We start from the raw sequence: 15935 nt of genomic DNA, 5'->3' as shown, positions 1-15935 counted from the left end.
CGAGATCCCGAAGGCATCGTTCATATCTGCAGTTGTACCCGCGTCTAGTACGTCGGACCTCGGATTCAACACATTTAAGATATTTAGAGGCTGTTGAAATTTACACAGATGTTAGGAACCAGAGGGTAGTCAATTTTAGAGACATACACTTTCTACAGAATGGAGGGCATGCTATGAACTCACCTAAGATTTTTGTTCCACTTTATGTAGATTAATTATTACACTCCTTGCCTACAAACATTTTAAGTTTAAAATTGTAATATTAATTTTGTATATTTTAAATTTCTATGTTTAGATTGGTAACACCATGCCAATGCACAAGTATGCAATTCGAACCTCTTCAAATCTTTATATTTAAATGTATTTGATTGTTCTGTTCAGTATTCATTAAGCAACGTTATATAGCTGATGATGTTCCTTAGAAAAGGGCAAAAATGTTCGTATCAGTAAATAATTTTATTCCTTTTACTGGTATATAAATTCAATAATTAAAACAATTTGTCCATTTAAACTCGTATCGTTCCTCGAAGTGGGATTAAGTCAAAGTAGTTTTTACTTGTTTTAAAACTGAAAATAAAATTATTTTTAGTATTTTATCCTTTTACTGGTTTTGGATATATTTGTGTGTATTTCAGAATCGGTTATATTCAAATACTTCAAATATTAATCCTTATCCATATAAAAATATATTTATTTTACACAATTGCAGTCATTCACATTCATCAATATTTACAATACAAACACACTATCAGTCCTAACAAAAGATGACAAGGTTAAATCATGGCTGATTTAAAAGCTTCCATTGGTGGGCAAGTACAAATGAGATTTGTGTCGCCATAAATGTCATCAATGCGACATACCATTGGCCATATTTTTCTTTCTGGTGTCACAAAACTCTAAAATGTAGAATTTAAGGTTTTATTTATATTAAATTTTTTAATATATAAATATATAGAAACTTACAACTGGAAATGCTGCCATTTCCCTCGAATATGGTCTATCCCATTTAGAGGAGCATATAATTCTCTGAGTATGAGGTGCCATCTAAAAATAACAATTTGAAAAGATTAAATATATTTATTTATAATATTAAACAATAAGTTTTTTAATGTTTTACAATTAATTTTAAGAAAACAAAATTTATTGTTTTTCTGCAAATAATGCAATATATAAAAGGAGTAACAGCTTACTTTTGTTACTTTAAATTAATCCAAATGACTTATTTTCATATAGAAATTTTTTAAACATATTTTTTAGATAAAAGATAAAAGATCCAAACCTTAAGTGGATTAACTTTTTTATCTAACCGGCCTTTTCTATGTCCTTTATTTCTCCAAGAATGGCTACATAGAAAAAATTTTTAAAATATTAAAAAGAATCTTTTAAACTATTAAAATTAAAAATTTGATTTCATATATTTTAAATAACTCTGAAGAATGTATAAAAATAAATTATTAAAATTAGATACATAATTTAGCATATTTGAAGAAATATCTGTTAAAATCTGAGAAAACATATATTATGTTAGTCCATTCCTCATAATTTATCTAATTTTGGGCCAACTATTAATTATATATACAATTTTAGGGGAAGGAAGTTATGAAAAGTATCACTGCACATGGAGAGGAATGAGATCAAGGCATTGTCAATGGAGACTTTTTTAGTGGTATTAGTGGTACAAAAATCTGTTCTTATAAGTCTACTTACTAGTCAGTCATGAGAATAAACTATCAGTTTTAAAATATTTACAGAACTTTGTCATTAAAGAGGAGAAGTTTGCCAAAAGTATATAATTGCACATACAAAGAGAATGGACAGCCCCTTTGTGCTAACAGTTCATTTATAATCAATTAAAAATTTTATATACTTTACTGTAATACTGAACAAAAATTTATAAAATCTATCTGTTCCACAAATCTCTTAAAATAACATATTAATTTTTTTTCTGTTTTAAGAATACAATCATTAAAAAAAATTTTTTTTTCTAAGATCAAAATATTAACACTGAAGATTTATAACAAAGTAACAGGTAATAGGTTCACTATATTGAATTAAATTATCCATTCTGATATCTGATATCTAAAAGAAAATTCAACAAAATTTTTTTTTACAATATCATAATTTTATTCTATTTCTTTGGTAAGTTTTTAAATAATTGAACGAATAACTTACAAATGAGAGCCTCACAAAAATGATCAAGTTCCACCTTATCTTCTGATTCAGTTGGTTCAATCATTAAAGTTCCACTAACTGGCCATGACACCGTTGGAGCATGAAAGCCTAATAAAATGTTAATTTTTTATTTTCATAAATTAAATAATAATAGTTGGCTAAATTATTGTAATTATTATCACCATAATCTTGCAATCTCTTAGCAATATCCATGGCTTCAACATTTGCAGTTTTCTTAAAATCTCTGACATCAATAATAAATTCATGTGCAACCATTCCTATTGTAAATAGTGAAATTAATAATTAATAAGTTTTATAATTCAAGGCTTTGTGGTCTAAATTAATCAATCAAAACTTAATAATTTCAGAATACCACTCTAGTGAAAAAAAAAAAAAAACATTTAGTTTATTAATACATTAAATAATAATATATAGAAAAAGTAGTTTAAATTTTTTGGAAGCATTCACATTCATAAAACTTCAGAAAAGATATGAATTAAAAGTCATTTCATTAACTTTCTGTAGAGATTATTCAATTAATATATGTAAATAAATGTAAATATAAAAAACTAATTTCTACGCTTGGATTTATTCATATTTAAATCAGTAACTTTTAAAATTTAGCATTATTTTAATAGTATGCTCACTAGTTAAATTGCCAAAATATTAAGTTATAGTAGAACTCATCTATTAGAAAGTCCCTTAATAGCAAGTATGTAAACAAGTATTAATTGTAAAGTGGTTTGGCTAATAAGAAGTTGCATTTTTTTTGCACTACCTATAAAATTAGTTCACTTAGTATGTTTTGACAATGAACACTTCCCTACCTGCATCCCATTATTTAACAAAATGGATTAAATGTTCCAGGCTTGCTGTGCTGCTTGGCAAGGACTGCATTTTTGACCTTGAGCTGAAATGAAGAATGGCAAGCAAAAGGCCAAGACATGGCTTGGATTTAAAACAAAAATATGAAATTGTGCAGTTGCTTAAAAGTAGATGGAAACAAAAACTGATTGATGAAAAGTTTAGGTATGAATGAGTCAACAATTTCACACATACAAAAAAATAAAAACATGATGATATTGCAAGAGAGTTTGAATTTGGAAAGACAATTTGGAAAGTCATGTGGCAGAAACATTTTGGCATGGAGAAAGTAGACAAAGCCCTGCTTGAATGGTTTTGCAGCTTAGCTGTTAGCCAAGCTAAAATATTAGGACTTTTGCTCCAAGAAAAAGCAAAACAATTTGAACAAAAAATACAGTATAGTAAAGATGAGTTGACCAGACTTGCTGTGCTGCTAGTAAGATCAACCATTACAAATCACAATATGCAATCATTATGAAGGCCATGCATGGAGGAGCAGCCTAAGTTTCATCAAGCAATGTTGATGCTGACTGAGAAACAAACAAATATTCTGCCAGTAATATTACTCCAATATAATCTAGCAGACGTTTCAATACTGATGAGTTGGTAATAGCCACCAAAATAACTTCAAGTAAATCTCACAATTTTAAAAGATGCTACATGCACTGGAGGCAAATGGTCTAAAGCAGGCCTGGCCAACCTGTGGCCAGTCACGTTAAATTGTGTGGCCTGCTAAGCGATATATAATATCTATTAAAACTTTTGTTTCCCATTATGTGTATACCAAAACAAATAAATGAAAATTTGCATTTGTCATTGTTATAATGCACAAGTGTGAGTATGTGAGTACAAATTCTTGGTATAACAATAAAATCTTATTCATTTTGTATTTGTTTTACTTTTTAAAAGCATGTTTGCCTAAATTGTGGCCCACCATATGCATGATCAAAGTGGCCCGTGAAACAATTTGGGTTGGCCAGGCCTGGTCTAAAGAACAAATCACTTTCCTTTGTGGTGCAGTGCACTTGGTGAAAAACTATCTTTGTAAGAGTAGGATGCCATGTCATTTCTGTTGCAAGTATATCCCTGTCATGTACAAAGAAAATTGACATTCCTGGATGATCGGAGAATTGTTTATGTACAAAAACTAAAATTGTAGTACAAAATTTTTGAAGTATTTTAAAATTGTAACATGTAGAATGGTATAACAGGGAAAGAAAAGACACTATAAAAAATTTATATACAGGTAGGCCTCCTACAACACGGTACCTTTACAACGCGGTAGGAAAAACACTTAAATTTTCTTACAGTGCGGTACTTTTACAATGCAGAAAAATCGCAACAGATCACATAAGTGCAGGTGGAACTTGATGAAACAAGCTCAGATCTTGAAATAAGGCCAGTCAAACATTCTCGAACAACTATAATAAGTGACAATGTTATGCTCACAAATTCAGTCCTCATCATGTTATTTTTTACTTTTGATTTGAAATCATAATCTTTTTAGTTTTTATATGATGTTGAATTTTATTTAAGCTTTTTATGTACATAAATTTAAAAAATGATGAAAATGTTACACCATAAAAGTTTCTCTCTTTTTAGAACTGAATCCCAGTTTTTGTATTAAGTTGGTGTCTCCTATAACGTGATTTCCCACAAAGTGGTATTTTCAAGGAACATATCTACTGCATTGTAAGAGGCCTACCTGTATTTTTTTTGTGTAAGTCTCTATTATTGTAAATGAAGAAACTCCTGGGATATATCGTGTTTAAGTATGACTTTATGCAAAGTAACCTTGTGGTTATCCAATCCATTAATTTAGATCCACAAAGTATCCTTGTGGTATATAAATTTTTTATAGTGTCTTTTCTTTCCCTGTTATACCATTCTACATGTTACAATTTTAAAATACTTCAAAAATTTTGTACTACAAGGTTACTTTATGCAAAGTAACCTTGTGGTTAACCAGAGAGCTAGAAGCAGTTAAAAGTGCTACAAGATACAGTAGATATTGTGAAAATTTTAATCATTGTTTAATTGTGAAAGCGCCATAGCCTCAAATAAAAAAAAGTCGGCGTTTTCATCATATTTTAACTTTGTGGTAATTTTTAATATTCTATTTTTTGCTGTCTTAAGATTTTTTTATTTCTTCAAGCCAATTAACTGTTACTTCTAAGTTGGTCTGTGAAACAGGGAAAGAAAAGAAAGACTATAAAAAATTTATATATTTTTTTGTGTAAGTCTATTATTCTAAATAAAGAAACTCCTAGGATATATAGTCTTTAAATGTAGAATGGTGCTTAATTATTTCTAGTTGAATTGAATATTTTCAAATAACTATGTTAATTACATTAATTTTTATGCTACTTAAATATTTTACAAGTGAAAAAGTTTGTTATAATAAAATATAAAAATAAGTTTATAAGTAAGAAATAAATACAAACCTTTTTGACCTCTGAATAAAATTTTGAAATGATTTTCTAACTTCTTGCTCATATAATTAGCATTTAATATTGCTACTTCTGTAGCATGTCGAAGACCTTTGGCTCCCATCAATTTAATATAAACCCAAGAAATAGGAAGAATAGCAGATGATCCCCATGGAGCAGCACTAACAACACCAAAGGATTGGGCAGATTTTATTCCAGGTAATGGATCTACCACAGGATGAGATGGTAGAAATGGTATGAGATGAGATTTCCTAAAATAATATTAGATTAATAAATAAAAAAATAATAACTATTTATTGTTTGTAGTTAAATATATTTACACTCCAATTGGACCCATTCCAGGACCTCCACCTCCATGAGGAATGCAAAATGTCTTATGCAAATTAAGATGGGATACATCAGATCCATAGTCACCAGGTCGACACAAACCAACTTGGGCATTCATATTAGCACCATCTAAATACACTTGGCCTCCATTCTGATGAACCATATCACAGATATCTCTACAGTTGTAAATTAATGATTTAAAATTATATTTAATAATCAGAATAATATAATTTAAATTTCTTACCTTATACCTTCTTCAAATATGCCATTCGTGGATGGATATGTTATCATTATACATGCCAGTTTATCTTTAAAGTATTCTACCTAATCATAAATATGAAAAAACTTTAGAAATACAGAAAAAGAAAAATCTCTATCTTAAATGCATAACTAATACATTCAGGAAAAAAAATATTTTGCTAAGTTTTTGATCTTTCATCTGTTTTTAGTATAGTAAAAATTTTAAAGATTTTACATTCCTAGATCCATAATAAATTTCAAAGTAAAAATATTTGATATGATTTGCTTCATAAAAATATTGAGAAAACATTAGATTATATATAAATCTTGAATATGAAAATTAGTTTTTAGAAGTTAATACAAGAAATTAGCAAAATTATCTAATATACTTTAGGCAACTTATAAAATTTTAATTCACTCATTTTGTATTCATACCTTCTCTTTCAACTGAACCATATCAATGCTTCCTTCTTTTGTAATATTTATTGGTTCAATAGTCATTCCTGCCATTTGAGCACTAGCAGGATTTGTACCATGAGCCGAAACAGGAATAAGGCAAACCTAAATAAATATTTTTTCATCATTAGCATGTTTGGTTATGCAGTATTATTATAATAAAAATATACATTTCTATGTCCTTCTCCCTTTGCTTTAAGATATGACATAATAGCTCTCAGACCAGCATATTCACCTTGTGCACCACTATGCAGAAAAATTATTTTAAATTGATTGAAGTATATATAAAATAATGATAATACAGATTTAAATCCCACCTGTTTGGTTGAAATGATATTTTGTGATAGCCTGTTATTTCACATAAATCTTTTTCCAATTCTTCAAATAATTCCTGGTAACCTTGAGCTTGGTCTAATGGCACAAATGGATGAATTTCTGAGAAATTTTTCCAGGAACAGGGCTATAAATTTAAACTTTAACTAAACAATATTTTTAATTAATTTATTATAAAAAATACAATACATACCATCATTTCTGTGGTGCTGTTTAACTTCATTGTACAGGAACCCTAAAAATTTTATTTAATTTTACAATTGTATGAACAACAAACAAGATAATTATTTAAAAAATATAACAATCTAAAATTGATATCTTACTAGTGGTATCATTGAATGAACAAGTGAAATATCTTTATTTTCTAAAATTTTCATATAACGAACAATTCTGCTTTCTGAATGGTAGCTAGAACAAAATTAAAGTTTTAAATATAAAAAAGCATTTATTTTAATAGAAACTTCTTTAGCAGTATTCTATACCTATTGAAAACCTCATGTTCCAGATAAACAGATTTTCTGCAGAATTTGTTACAAAAAATACTTCTTTTTGGTTCTCCTGTCACAGAGGAGGCTATATCATTCTTAAGAAAAAAATTCATTTATTACTAGAAAATTCCATGATTTTTAATGAATATAATATTGGATTTATTGTTAGAATTTGTATATTACTATAAAATTCTTATTCATATTAATTCACAAAAAAATTATGAAATTATGAAAACATAAATATAAACCAAATGAAATTAAAGCAATATTAAAAATAATGTAAAATTAATCTATCATTCTTTAATCTTTCTTATTTAGAACAAAAAGCTTACAATAGTTTTAGTAGATCCAAATATCCAAAGTAAATCATTAAGGTCTTTTTCTGTAACTGTTTCATCCAATGAAACTCCAATCTAGTAAACAAAATTTATATGTTCAAAATAAATTAAAATTTTTTTTTAAATAAAATACCAATTTTTATACGCACCGAACCATCATTAAAGTATCTAAGATTAATCTGTTTTTCCTCTGCATTTTGCTTAACTTTGTTTTGACCCAATTTTGCATGTACTTTTAAGGTATCAAAAAATACTTCATGATCTAAAGTGCCACCAGCTTCTTCAATTCCTAGATAATTAATATTTGAAAACATGATCATAAAGTTTTAATTTTACAAAATGAAAATTATTATTATTAATATTCACAGATTTTAATTGCATTTCATTAAAACTAATCTTTAGGGCTTTGTTATTTGAAGTAATCATGAATGTATTGTAACAGCATTACATTAAACATGCATGATTTATTCATTTCATCAGATGAGAGGACAGTAACTAAAATATTAGCATAACATAAAAGAAATTATATCATTTGAAATCAAATGTATTAGAGAAAAGTATTTTAATGCCTAGAAATCAAAATCCTAGCTTTCAGTATTCACAAATTGTATATTCATGACATTTTCTGTGAATGCAACCATTATAAATACAAGAGTTAATGCATTGAATTTTCCTGTCTTCATAATAAGGCAAATTTACTTAAATTTAGTAAATTTACTAATTTTTATATAAAATTAGATTACTAATTAGATAAAAAAATTATAGAAATTATACGAACAATAAATGACAAATTCAATACACTTTTATAAATAATTACAAACCTTTTGCTAAAAGGAGTGTACTGTTATGTACTCTAGTTGCAATATTTTTTAAACCTTTTGGACCATGATAGACTGCATACATAGCTGACATATTAGCTAGTAATGCCTGTATAAAATATATATTTATTAAAATGTTATTAAATATATACTGTAATTTCCTGCCTATAATCTGTGGATTATGTCTTAGAAACCTTACTTTAATGATACAGATTTTAAACCATTGCAATTTTTGTTACATTAAGAGTGCTTCTTGAAATAATAAAATGTGAGGGGGAGTCTTGTTTATATATAGGATGAAAAGATAAATTAATAAAGATTTATTTATTTTATTTTATTTCAAATTTATAATAAAGTTAAAGTAAGAGTGATAATCACAGGTTAGGCAGCTCTACAGAAAGTTAATTTTACTTTTGATTTTTCAGCACCAATGAGTTGAAGTTATATGTGAATAAAATGTATATTTATTATCCATTACAGTATTAAATTTAAAATTTAACTGCTATGTCATATTAGTGTTTGAACTCAAACATAATTTTCTTACATTATACCAGTTTCAACCATTATAAATCAGGAAAGCAAATCAAGAAATGACACATTCTATCATTCTGTATTTTAAACTCTCATTGTATTGTTTTAAAATAAATTGTTTAATTTCTTTCCTAGATTTGAGAATACTTCTTTTTAATTATTGAATTTCTTTACAAATTGTGGCACATTAATGAAATAATACAACAGCAAATAAACAATGGTATGAACTTGAGCAAATTATGTGATGATACTTTTTCTCAAGAAAAAAGTTACCATTGCAGATTATAGAAAAAAAAATACAGCATTTTAATTTGATTTAAATTATTAATTATATAAATTTACAAATTAATAAATAAGAAATATGAACCTGAGCTGTGCATATATTACTTGTGGCTTTATCCCTTCTTATATGTTGTTCTCTTGTTTGTAAAGCCAGACGATAAGCAAGATTACCTGAGGCATCTCTATATACAAAAATTATATGTATATGTATAAAAAACTAAATGTTTATAATTTTTATACAGTTTTAAAATTAATAATAAACAATAATTTCACTTTACCTTGTAACTCCAACCATTCTTCCTGGCATCAGTCTTGTCAATGAATTTTTTACTGCAAAAAATCCAGCATGAGGACCACCATAATTAAGAGGAATACCAAATCTTTGACTTGTGCCTACAGCAACATCAACACCTATTTCTCCTGGAGGTTTAAGAATTGCAAGAGCAAGAAGATCTGTAGCAGATACTACCAAAGTCTAAGGAAAAAAAATATTCAGTTAATGGTATATTTAACAAATTCTGAATTAATTTTTTTTTTACTTACACCATATTTGTGACAAGTTTCTACAAATTCAGATAGATCTTCTATATTTCCCTCTGTATCAGGATATTGAAAAAGAACACCACCTATATCTTTCTTACTTAGATCTATACTTGAAATGTCACCAACAATCACATCTATATCTAAAGCACTTAAAAAGATATCCTTTTTAATTTTTTCATTTGTAAATGAGCAGTAGTATAAATATTTTACAATTTACCTAGCTCTTGTCTCTACAACAGCTAATGTTTGTGGATGAACTTTATCTGAACAAAAAAATTTTTTTCTTTTATTATGCCTGAAATTGGAAATTTTAAGTACTTATAACAAAACAATCAATAATATGACAATTAATTACACTATTAAATAAAATATATATTAAACTACATGTATATCATGAGGAGAGCCCACACATGTAATGCTATTATAATTTTCAACTTCCATCCCATACCCATGTAATACTCAAACACTGTTGCACATACCCATCCAAAATTACCCAATGCATGCATATCCATGACCAGCTCCCTTAATACATAAAAAGAGATGCACTAAACATTATTTTATTGATTACAATATACAAAGCAGTGACAGAACAGTATAGTTCACTCTGGAACACTTCAGAAACAAAAAGAAATCATTCTGTTATCCAAGGGTTAAGACCCTAAGTGTTATATAATGTTTTTGTAAACAAAATACTCTCACAATCATAAATAATGATTACCAAAATAGACATCATAATGATTACCTACATACCCACCCATCCAATTTGTGTTACATAATTTATGGCCAGCCTTTAAAATATTAAATTATACAGATGTGTTTTATTTTAAAAATAATTTTGAACATATTGGATTGTTGCTGGTATTTGAATTAAGTTTTATACACCAGACCAAAAGATCATAGAACTGGGCCAAATACAATATATCAAATGTATAAGGCTCAAATCCAAGATCTTTTGCAATGAACTGAGGAAACAATTTTTCATTTTTTTTCCTTCAAAATCAAATAAAACTTTCAGCATAATCTTGAGGAGTTTAGATTGAATAAAATTTAATGCTCAAATGTGTAAAATTGAACAGAATATAAATAAATTTTAAAGATTTTGCTCCTAAAGATTTTTGTTTCAAAATGATTAATCTCATTCTTTATCCTGATATTTTAAATTTGTTATTGGCATGCTGTATATAATAAATGTTAAATTAGATTTTTGATGAATATGTTATGGACAAAGTGATTAATATGGGCATTATGAATAATGACCAACAAAATTGGGCATTGTAATAAATTTCAATAATTTATCAAATTAACCAGTCATTATGAATACTGCTATCATCTAGTCGGGCAAAGTGATAGTACATTGAGGAGTGATCAACCAAAATAAGCTAGCCAATAAGCTAGCTAACCATTAGTATCTGAGTTGCACGTGCATATTGCATTTATTATTGAATTTGGTGGCGGTCGCGACTGTGCTCTCAATGGATTCCTCCTGGAGGGAAGCCGCCAGCAGGCTGCAGATTGTTTAACATCACTAGTTATTTATTACGGTAGTTCTTGAACATACATACTAGTTATTGATACTTATCAATATTTAGTGATGTTAAACAATCACCGGCTCAGGAGCCACAAACAGTTGTGACCACCACCATGATGGTCACATATATTAATAAATGGTAAAATTAATGGTTTTGCCTAATTAATATAGTTAATAGTACTTAGTTTTAAAAAATTACATGGTTCTTTTTAAAATACTTTGAAATAATTCACAAAAAATAAAAATATTTCTAAATGAAATAAGTGGAGTTTTTTAATCAAATTAAAATGTTGCACAATTTAAAATTTGGTACTAAATGCGACATGCACTCAACGCAATATAATCGGCAACTCAGAGTGCCGATTGGCTAGTGTATGTTGGACGATCACTCCTCGACGTATTATCATCACTTTGTCCGACTAGGTGATAGCAGTATTCATAATGACCGGTCAATTTGATAAATTAATCAATATTTATCACACTGCATGCCCTTTTTGGTCATCATTCATAATGCCCAGTTAATCACTTTGTCCATAACATATACCAACATATTATAACCCTATATGATCATTGTCAATTTTGATCATTATAAGTAGTGCTGGCCTATATTTGGATTGGTAACAACAATGACAAAATAGACATTCATAATATCATAATAATTGTTAGTTCCTACTGAAGTAGTCTGCATTTAATTAATGTAATTTCTTCAATATATCTTGCATGTAATATATCACTGGTAAAAACTATCAAAATAGCCTGCACCTACTTACACAAGAAATTAAAGTACTTAAGATTCAATAATTTTTTAAGAGTTTCTGGGCATTTTTAGTAAAATATTTAAAAATCAAATATGCAAAAAACTGAAACTGTTTCTTAGATTAATCTTATGTTTTCAAATTATTATGATGATTAAAACAGGAAACAAAAAGAATTTGTCAAAATACATCTCTTTTGTTTGTATATTACAAATTACTTATTTTAAAATTATTTACACTTTGGTTTAATAAAATAATATTTCCAAAATATATACAAACCTGCAACACAATCCCATAGCTTCTGCAGCAGCTGTGCCTTCATCTAATAAAGAAGCATTTGCTATGTCTAATCCCGTCATATCTTTTATCATTGTTTGATAATTTAACAAACTTTCCAGTCTTCCCTGAGCTATTTCTGCTTGATATGGTGTATACTGAGTTGTCCTGTGTAAAAATAAAACTTGTTTAACATAAGTAAATATATATTTATGAACATTCATTATATACCAATATTCACCATCCTGGATTTTCAAATATATTTCTCATAATTGTATGAGGAGTATGACAACCATAATATCCCATTCCAATATAGCTTCTCCAGCATTTGTTCTTCTCACCAATTAACCAAATGTCATTTGTAAGTTCTTGTTCACCTAAATGGTATTTATTCATTATTCAAACTATTACTATTTGTCACTTAACAGATTTTTTTTATAAAACTTTAATAATTATTATACCTTTTGCTGGGCTAAGATTTAATTCTCTTTTTAATTGTATATTTTCAGGAATAGTTTTCTGTATTAATTCTTCTATAGACTGGAAAGACAAAAAATACAAATTTGCACCTCAATACTTTTGAATAAAAATTAAGAAACACATAACGAATATAATTACATGTAAATTTGTAGGCTGATTAATGAAATATAATGTAAAAATTATTAATTTGATTATTTTTTGATTAAAACCTGTTTATAATTTTTGATTAACATAAATTTAAAAATTACACATCTTAAAGAAATAATGTGTTGTTTACTTAAAGATTTCATTTAATATACAATTCATGTTTTCAATTTAATTAACTTTTAAACTCTACAGAACATTTGTATTGAATAAATCGGAAACAAATATGTATGTACCGGTATGTGTACACAAAAAAGTGTTTAATGTTATTTTTAAAATTAAATATTTTTTATAGAAGCTTTTTCAGAATATTGTAGTATGAAATGTATAAATCATATGCTAAGTTTTTTCTGTATCAAAAAAATGATATCTCTTACAGATATTTCTCAACAAAAATTTCTCTTATCAAATTGATGAGGACATCTATTAATCTAATAAAATAAAAGATAATGGTGTGATGATAAAATCAAAATTTATTAAATCTTAATTTATAATATTTTTTTATACTCGTAATAAAATTTATTATTATTACTTTTTATATAACATATCTTTTTCGTAACAAATAAGTATAAAGCTTACAATTATACTTTCGAAACTTTGAATGACTCGAAATATTCCTTGTTTTCATACACTGCCTACTGTTAGACAAGTGACTTACATTATATATATAATTGTGTGCATGCATGCCTATTGCATCGAAAGAAAAGTTGTTAAATGGTTTTAACAATTTCTAGCTTTATTTCGATAAGACTAACTTAGAAAAGTAATATTCAGATTCCCGAATTATAAAATACAAACGATAGAATGTCGTCGTTAACGACGTAACAGATTTTTCTATTATATTTCTATATATTTTCAAATTTATAATACATAATACATTTATAAAAAGTATTATAAAGTAATTTTGAACATTTAATAATTTTATTAAATGTGATGTGACGACAGAACTAATATTTAATTTGATTATCTTATAATGTGAAAAATTGAGCTTTGCTATATATAATTACAGAAAATTAGGATTACAAAAATATACCTCTGTCATAATTTTTATTTTTTAAATCAGTTATTTAAACTCAACCCAGTCGTCTCAGCAGAGGTTAATGCAAGGAGGGCATTACCTTTTATTTTTTAAGTTAAAAAGAATAATGATGATATATATTTGAAAAGAATTTAACATTTTAATAATTATATAATATAACTATGTTTTAACTGTAAAATGATGTTAGAATTCACTGAAGAGTATATCCATCTTTTAAAAAATATAATTGATGAATGATACAGCATAAAATTATATTAATATATCATTTAAAGGATGGAGTAAAATTTTAAAATAGGAAGCAAAGCAACTCACAGAATTGTCAAATAGTCTTTAGAAGAAATACTTGAAGAATCAGGTATGCTTTGATAGAGAAAAAATTTATAAAAATAATCTAAATATAATTAATAAAAACATAATATTGAAGAATAAAGAAAGGGTTTACTGCGTTTTAAAAGAGTGAAAAAATTAATATACAAACCTTGACACCGATCACTTTTAACATCTGCTTTTTGTCTTCTTCTCTGGGTCCAATATGCCTGACCGAAAAGTCTTGACCCGGCAGGAGAGATTCCACAGACTTTCCAGCAATAGGCGAAATATGTAGGCATCGCGGACAAAGTTGCGTTTTTAAGTGAAAATTACTCTTTTTTAAAAGATTAAAGGAAGAGCGTAAAGTGCAAAACCCTCTTTGCATTCTTTAGGAGAGTGAAAGTAAGTTGATGTGCAGTGATACCTTTATCGCTCGACTACCTGCAATCAAACAGAACTTTTTGTTCAATAGTCTTTCTGACGTCAGGCAATAACTGATTGATTTCCCGCATTTTGCAAACATCAAGTATTGGCTGCTTCGTCCCACGTGATAAAAAAAAATACCATAGTTTGCCAATACATCTTATCGTTAATTAAATCAATTACGTATCGATTAATTTACAATTACGTAAAAAGAAAGTAATTCGATTAATAAAAAAAGTTCCCAATTAAAATAACATTAGTTGGTTATAACTTATATTTATTTAACGATATAAATGCAAATTTCCTAGTATCAAATTATCTATGTAAACTTTGAATATTCGGCTATATAAGGTACTGCGTTAATTTATTTCGTAGCACCTGACAATGCTTATTTGGCAAGAACACGTGGCGTATAGAAGTTGTCAAGCGAACATCTGGAAAGATGATGCAATCATTATCACTTAAATGATCTTGACCCCGCCTTTTTTTATTCTTTTGTGTCAATTGACATTGAAAACGTGATTAGTTTAATATATGAGGATATTTAAAAAGTCTTATGCAAGAGGACAGTTTCGGCGTTAAAATGTACCGCAATTTATGAATTAATAAATGAGTTTCTTCGATTATTCATTTGGTAAATTTGGTTATAATTTCGGAATAAAATATTATGAGTATAAGTGAATTCCGTATTTGTTTCGAAGCGAAAGGGTTGCAACATTTTTATACGTATTACGCCGATTATCAAAGTTCAAGGACGAAAGTTAAGGGAGAAGATAATTAATAAAGGATAAGTTTTGATAAAATAATTATTAGTTTATGAGATTAAATTATGAAAAATGTTAAATTTTTAAATGTTTTATACAATTGTGTGTGGAATTAAGTCTGGATTTCAAGGTCACTTCCGCTTACGAAAGTCGTATCCGTTGTCGTATGACGTAAAATGAAATTATGAAAACGATAAATTTGCAGATAATTAATTAATACGAGACGATAAAAATTATTTAAAATAATTTTTAAAATTTTTTATTATTTATACTTCGATTAGGAAAATTTACGTTTACGGGTTCAAAATACATTTTATGTATTACGTAACAGGTTCTAAATTTACAAAAATAGTATTGTGAACTTTAAAAATCGAT

At 27.3% G+C, this 15935-nt stretch overlaps 1 protein-coding gene across 1 annotated transcript; it reads right to left on the bottom strand.

Moving 5' to 3' along the window:
• Window positions 1–670: 670 nt before the first annotated feature.
• Window positions 671–15092, bottom strand: LOC136989404 (glycine dehydrogenase (decarboxylating), mitochondrial). Its single transcript, XM_067287528.1, is given in 26 exon segments — window positions 671–896; window positions 964–1044; window positions 1280–1308; window positions 1311–1343; window positions 2173–2280; window positions 2355–2450; window positions 5481–5737; window positions 5807–5989; window positions 6058–6137; window positions 6489–6614; window positions 6680–6755; window positions 6827–6969; window positions 7036–7077; window positions 7166–7250; window positions 7325–7425; window positions 7663–7743; window positions 7818–7957; window positions 8490–8595; window positions 9385–9481; window positions 9578–9774; window positions 9843–9990; window positions 10060–10137; window positions 12405–12569; window positions 12643–12778; window positions 12863–12941; window positions 14543–15092. Coding segments are annotated over 26 exon segments (3006 nt in total). The 5' UTR covers window positions 14759–15092; the 3' UTR covers window positions 671–773.
• Between the last annotated feature and the right edge of the window lie 843 nt (window positions 15093–15935).

This window comes from Centruroides vittatus, unplaced genomic scaffold (assembly GCF_030686945.1).
Source record: "Centruroides vittatus isolate TY-2023 unplaced genomic scaffold, ASM3068694v2 scaffold_520, whole genome shotgun sequence".
NCBI classification, from domain to species: Eukaryota; Metazoa; Arthropoda; class Arachnida; order Scorpiones; family Buthidae; genus Centruroides; species Centruroides vittatus.
This window is presented reverse-complemented; position numbering and strand designations above follow the sequence as displayed.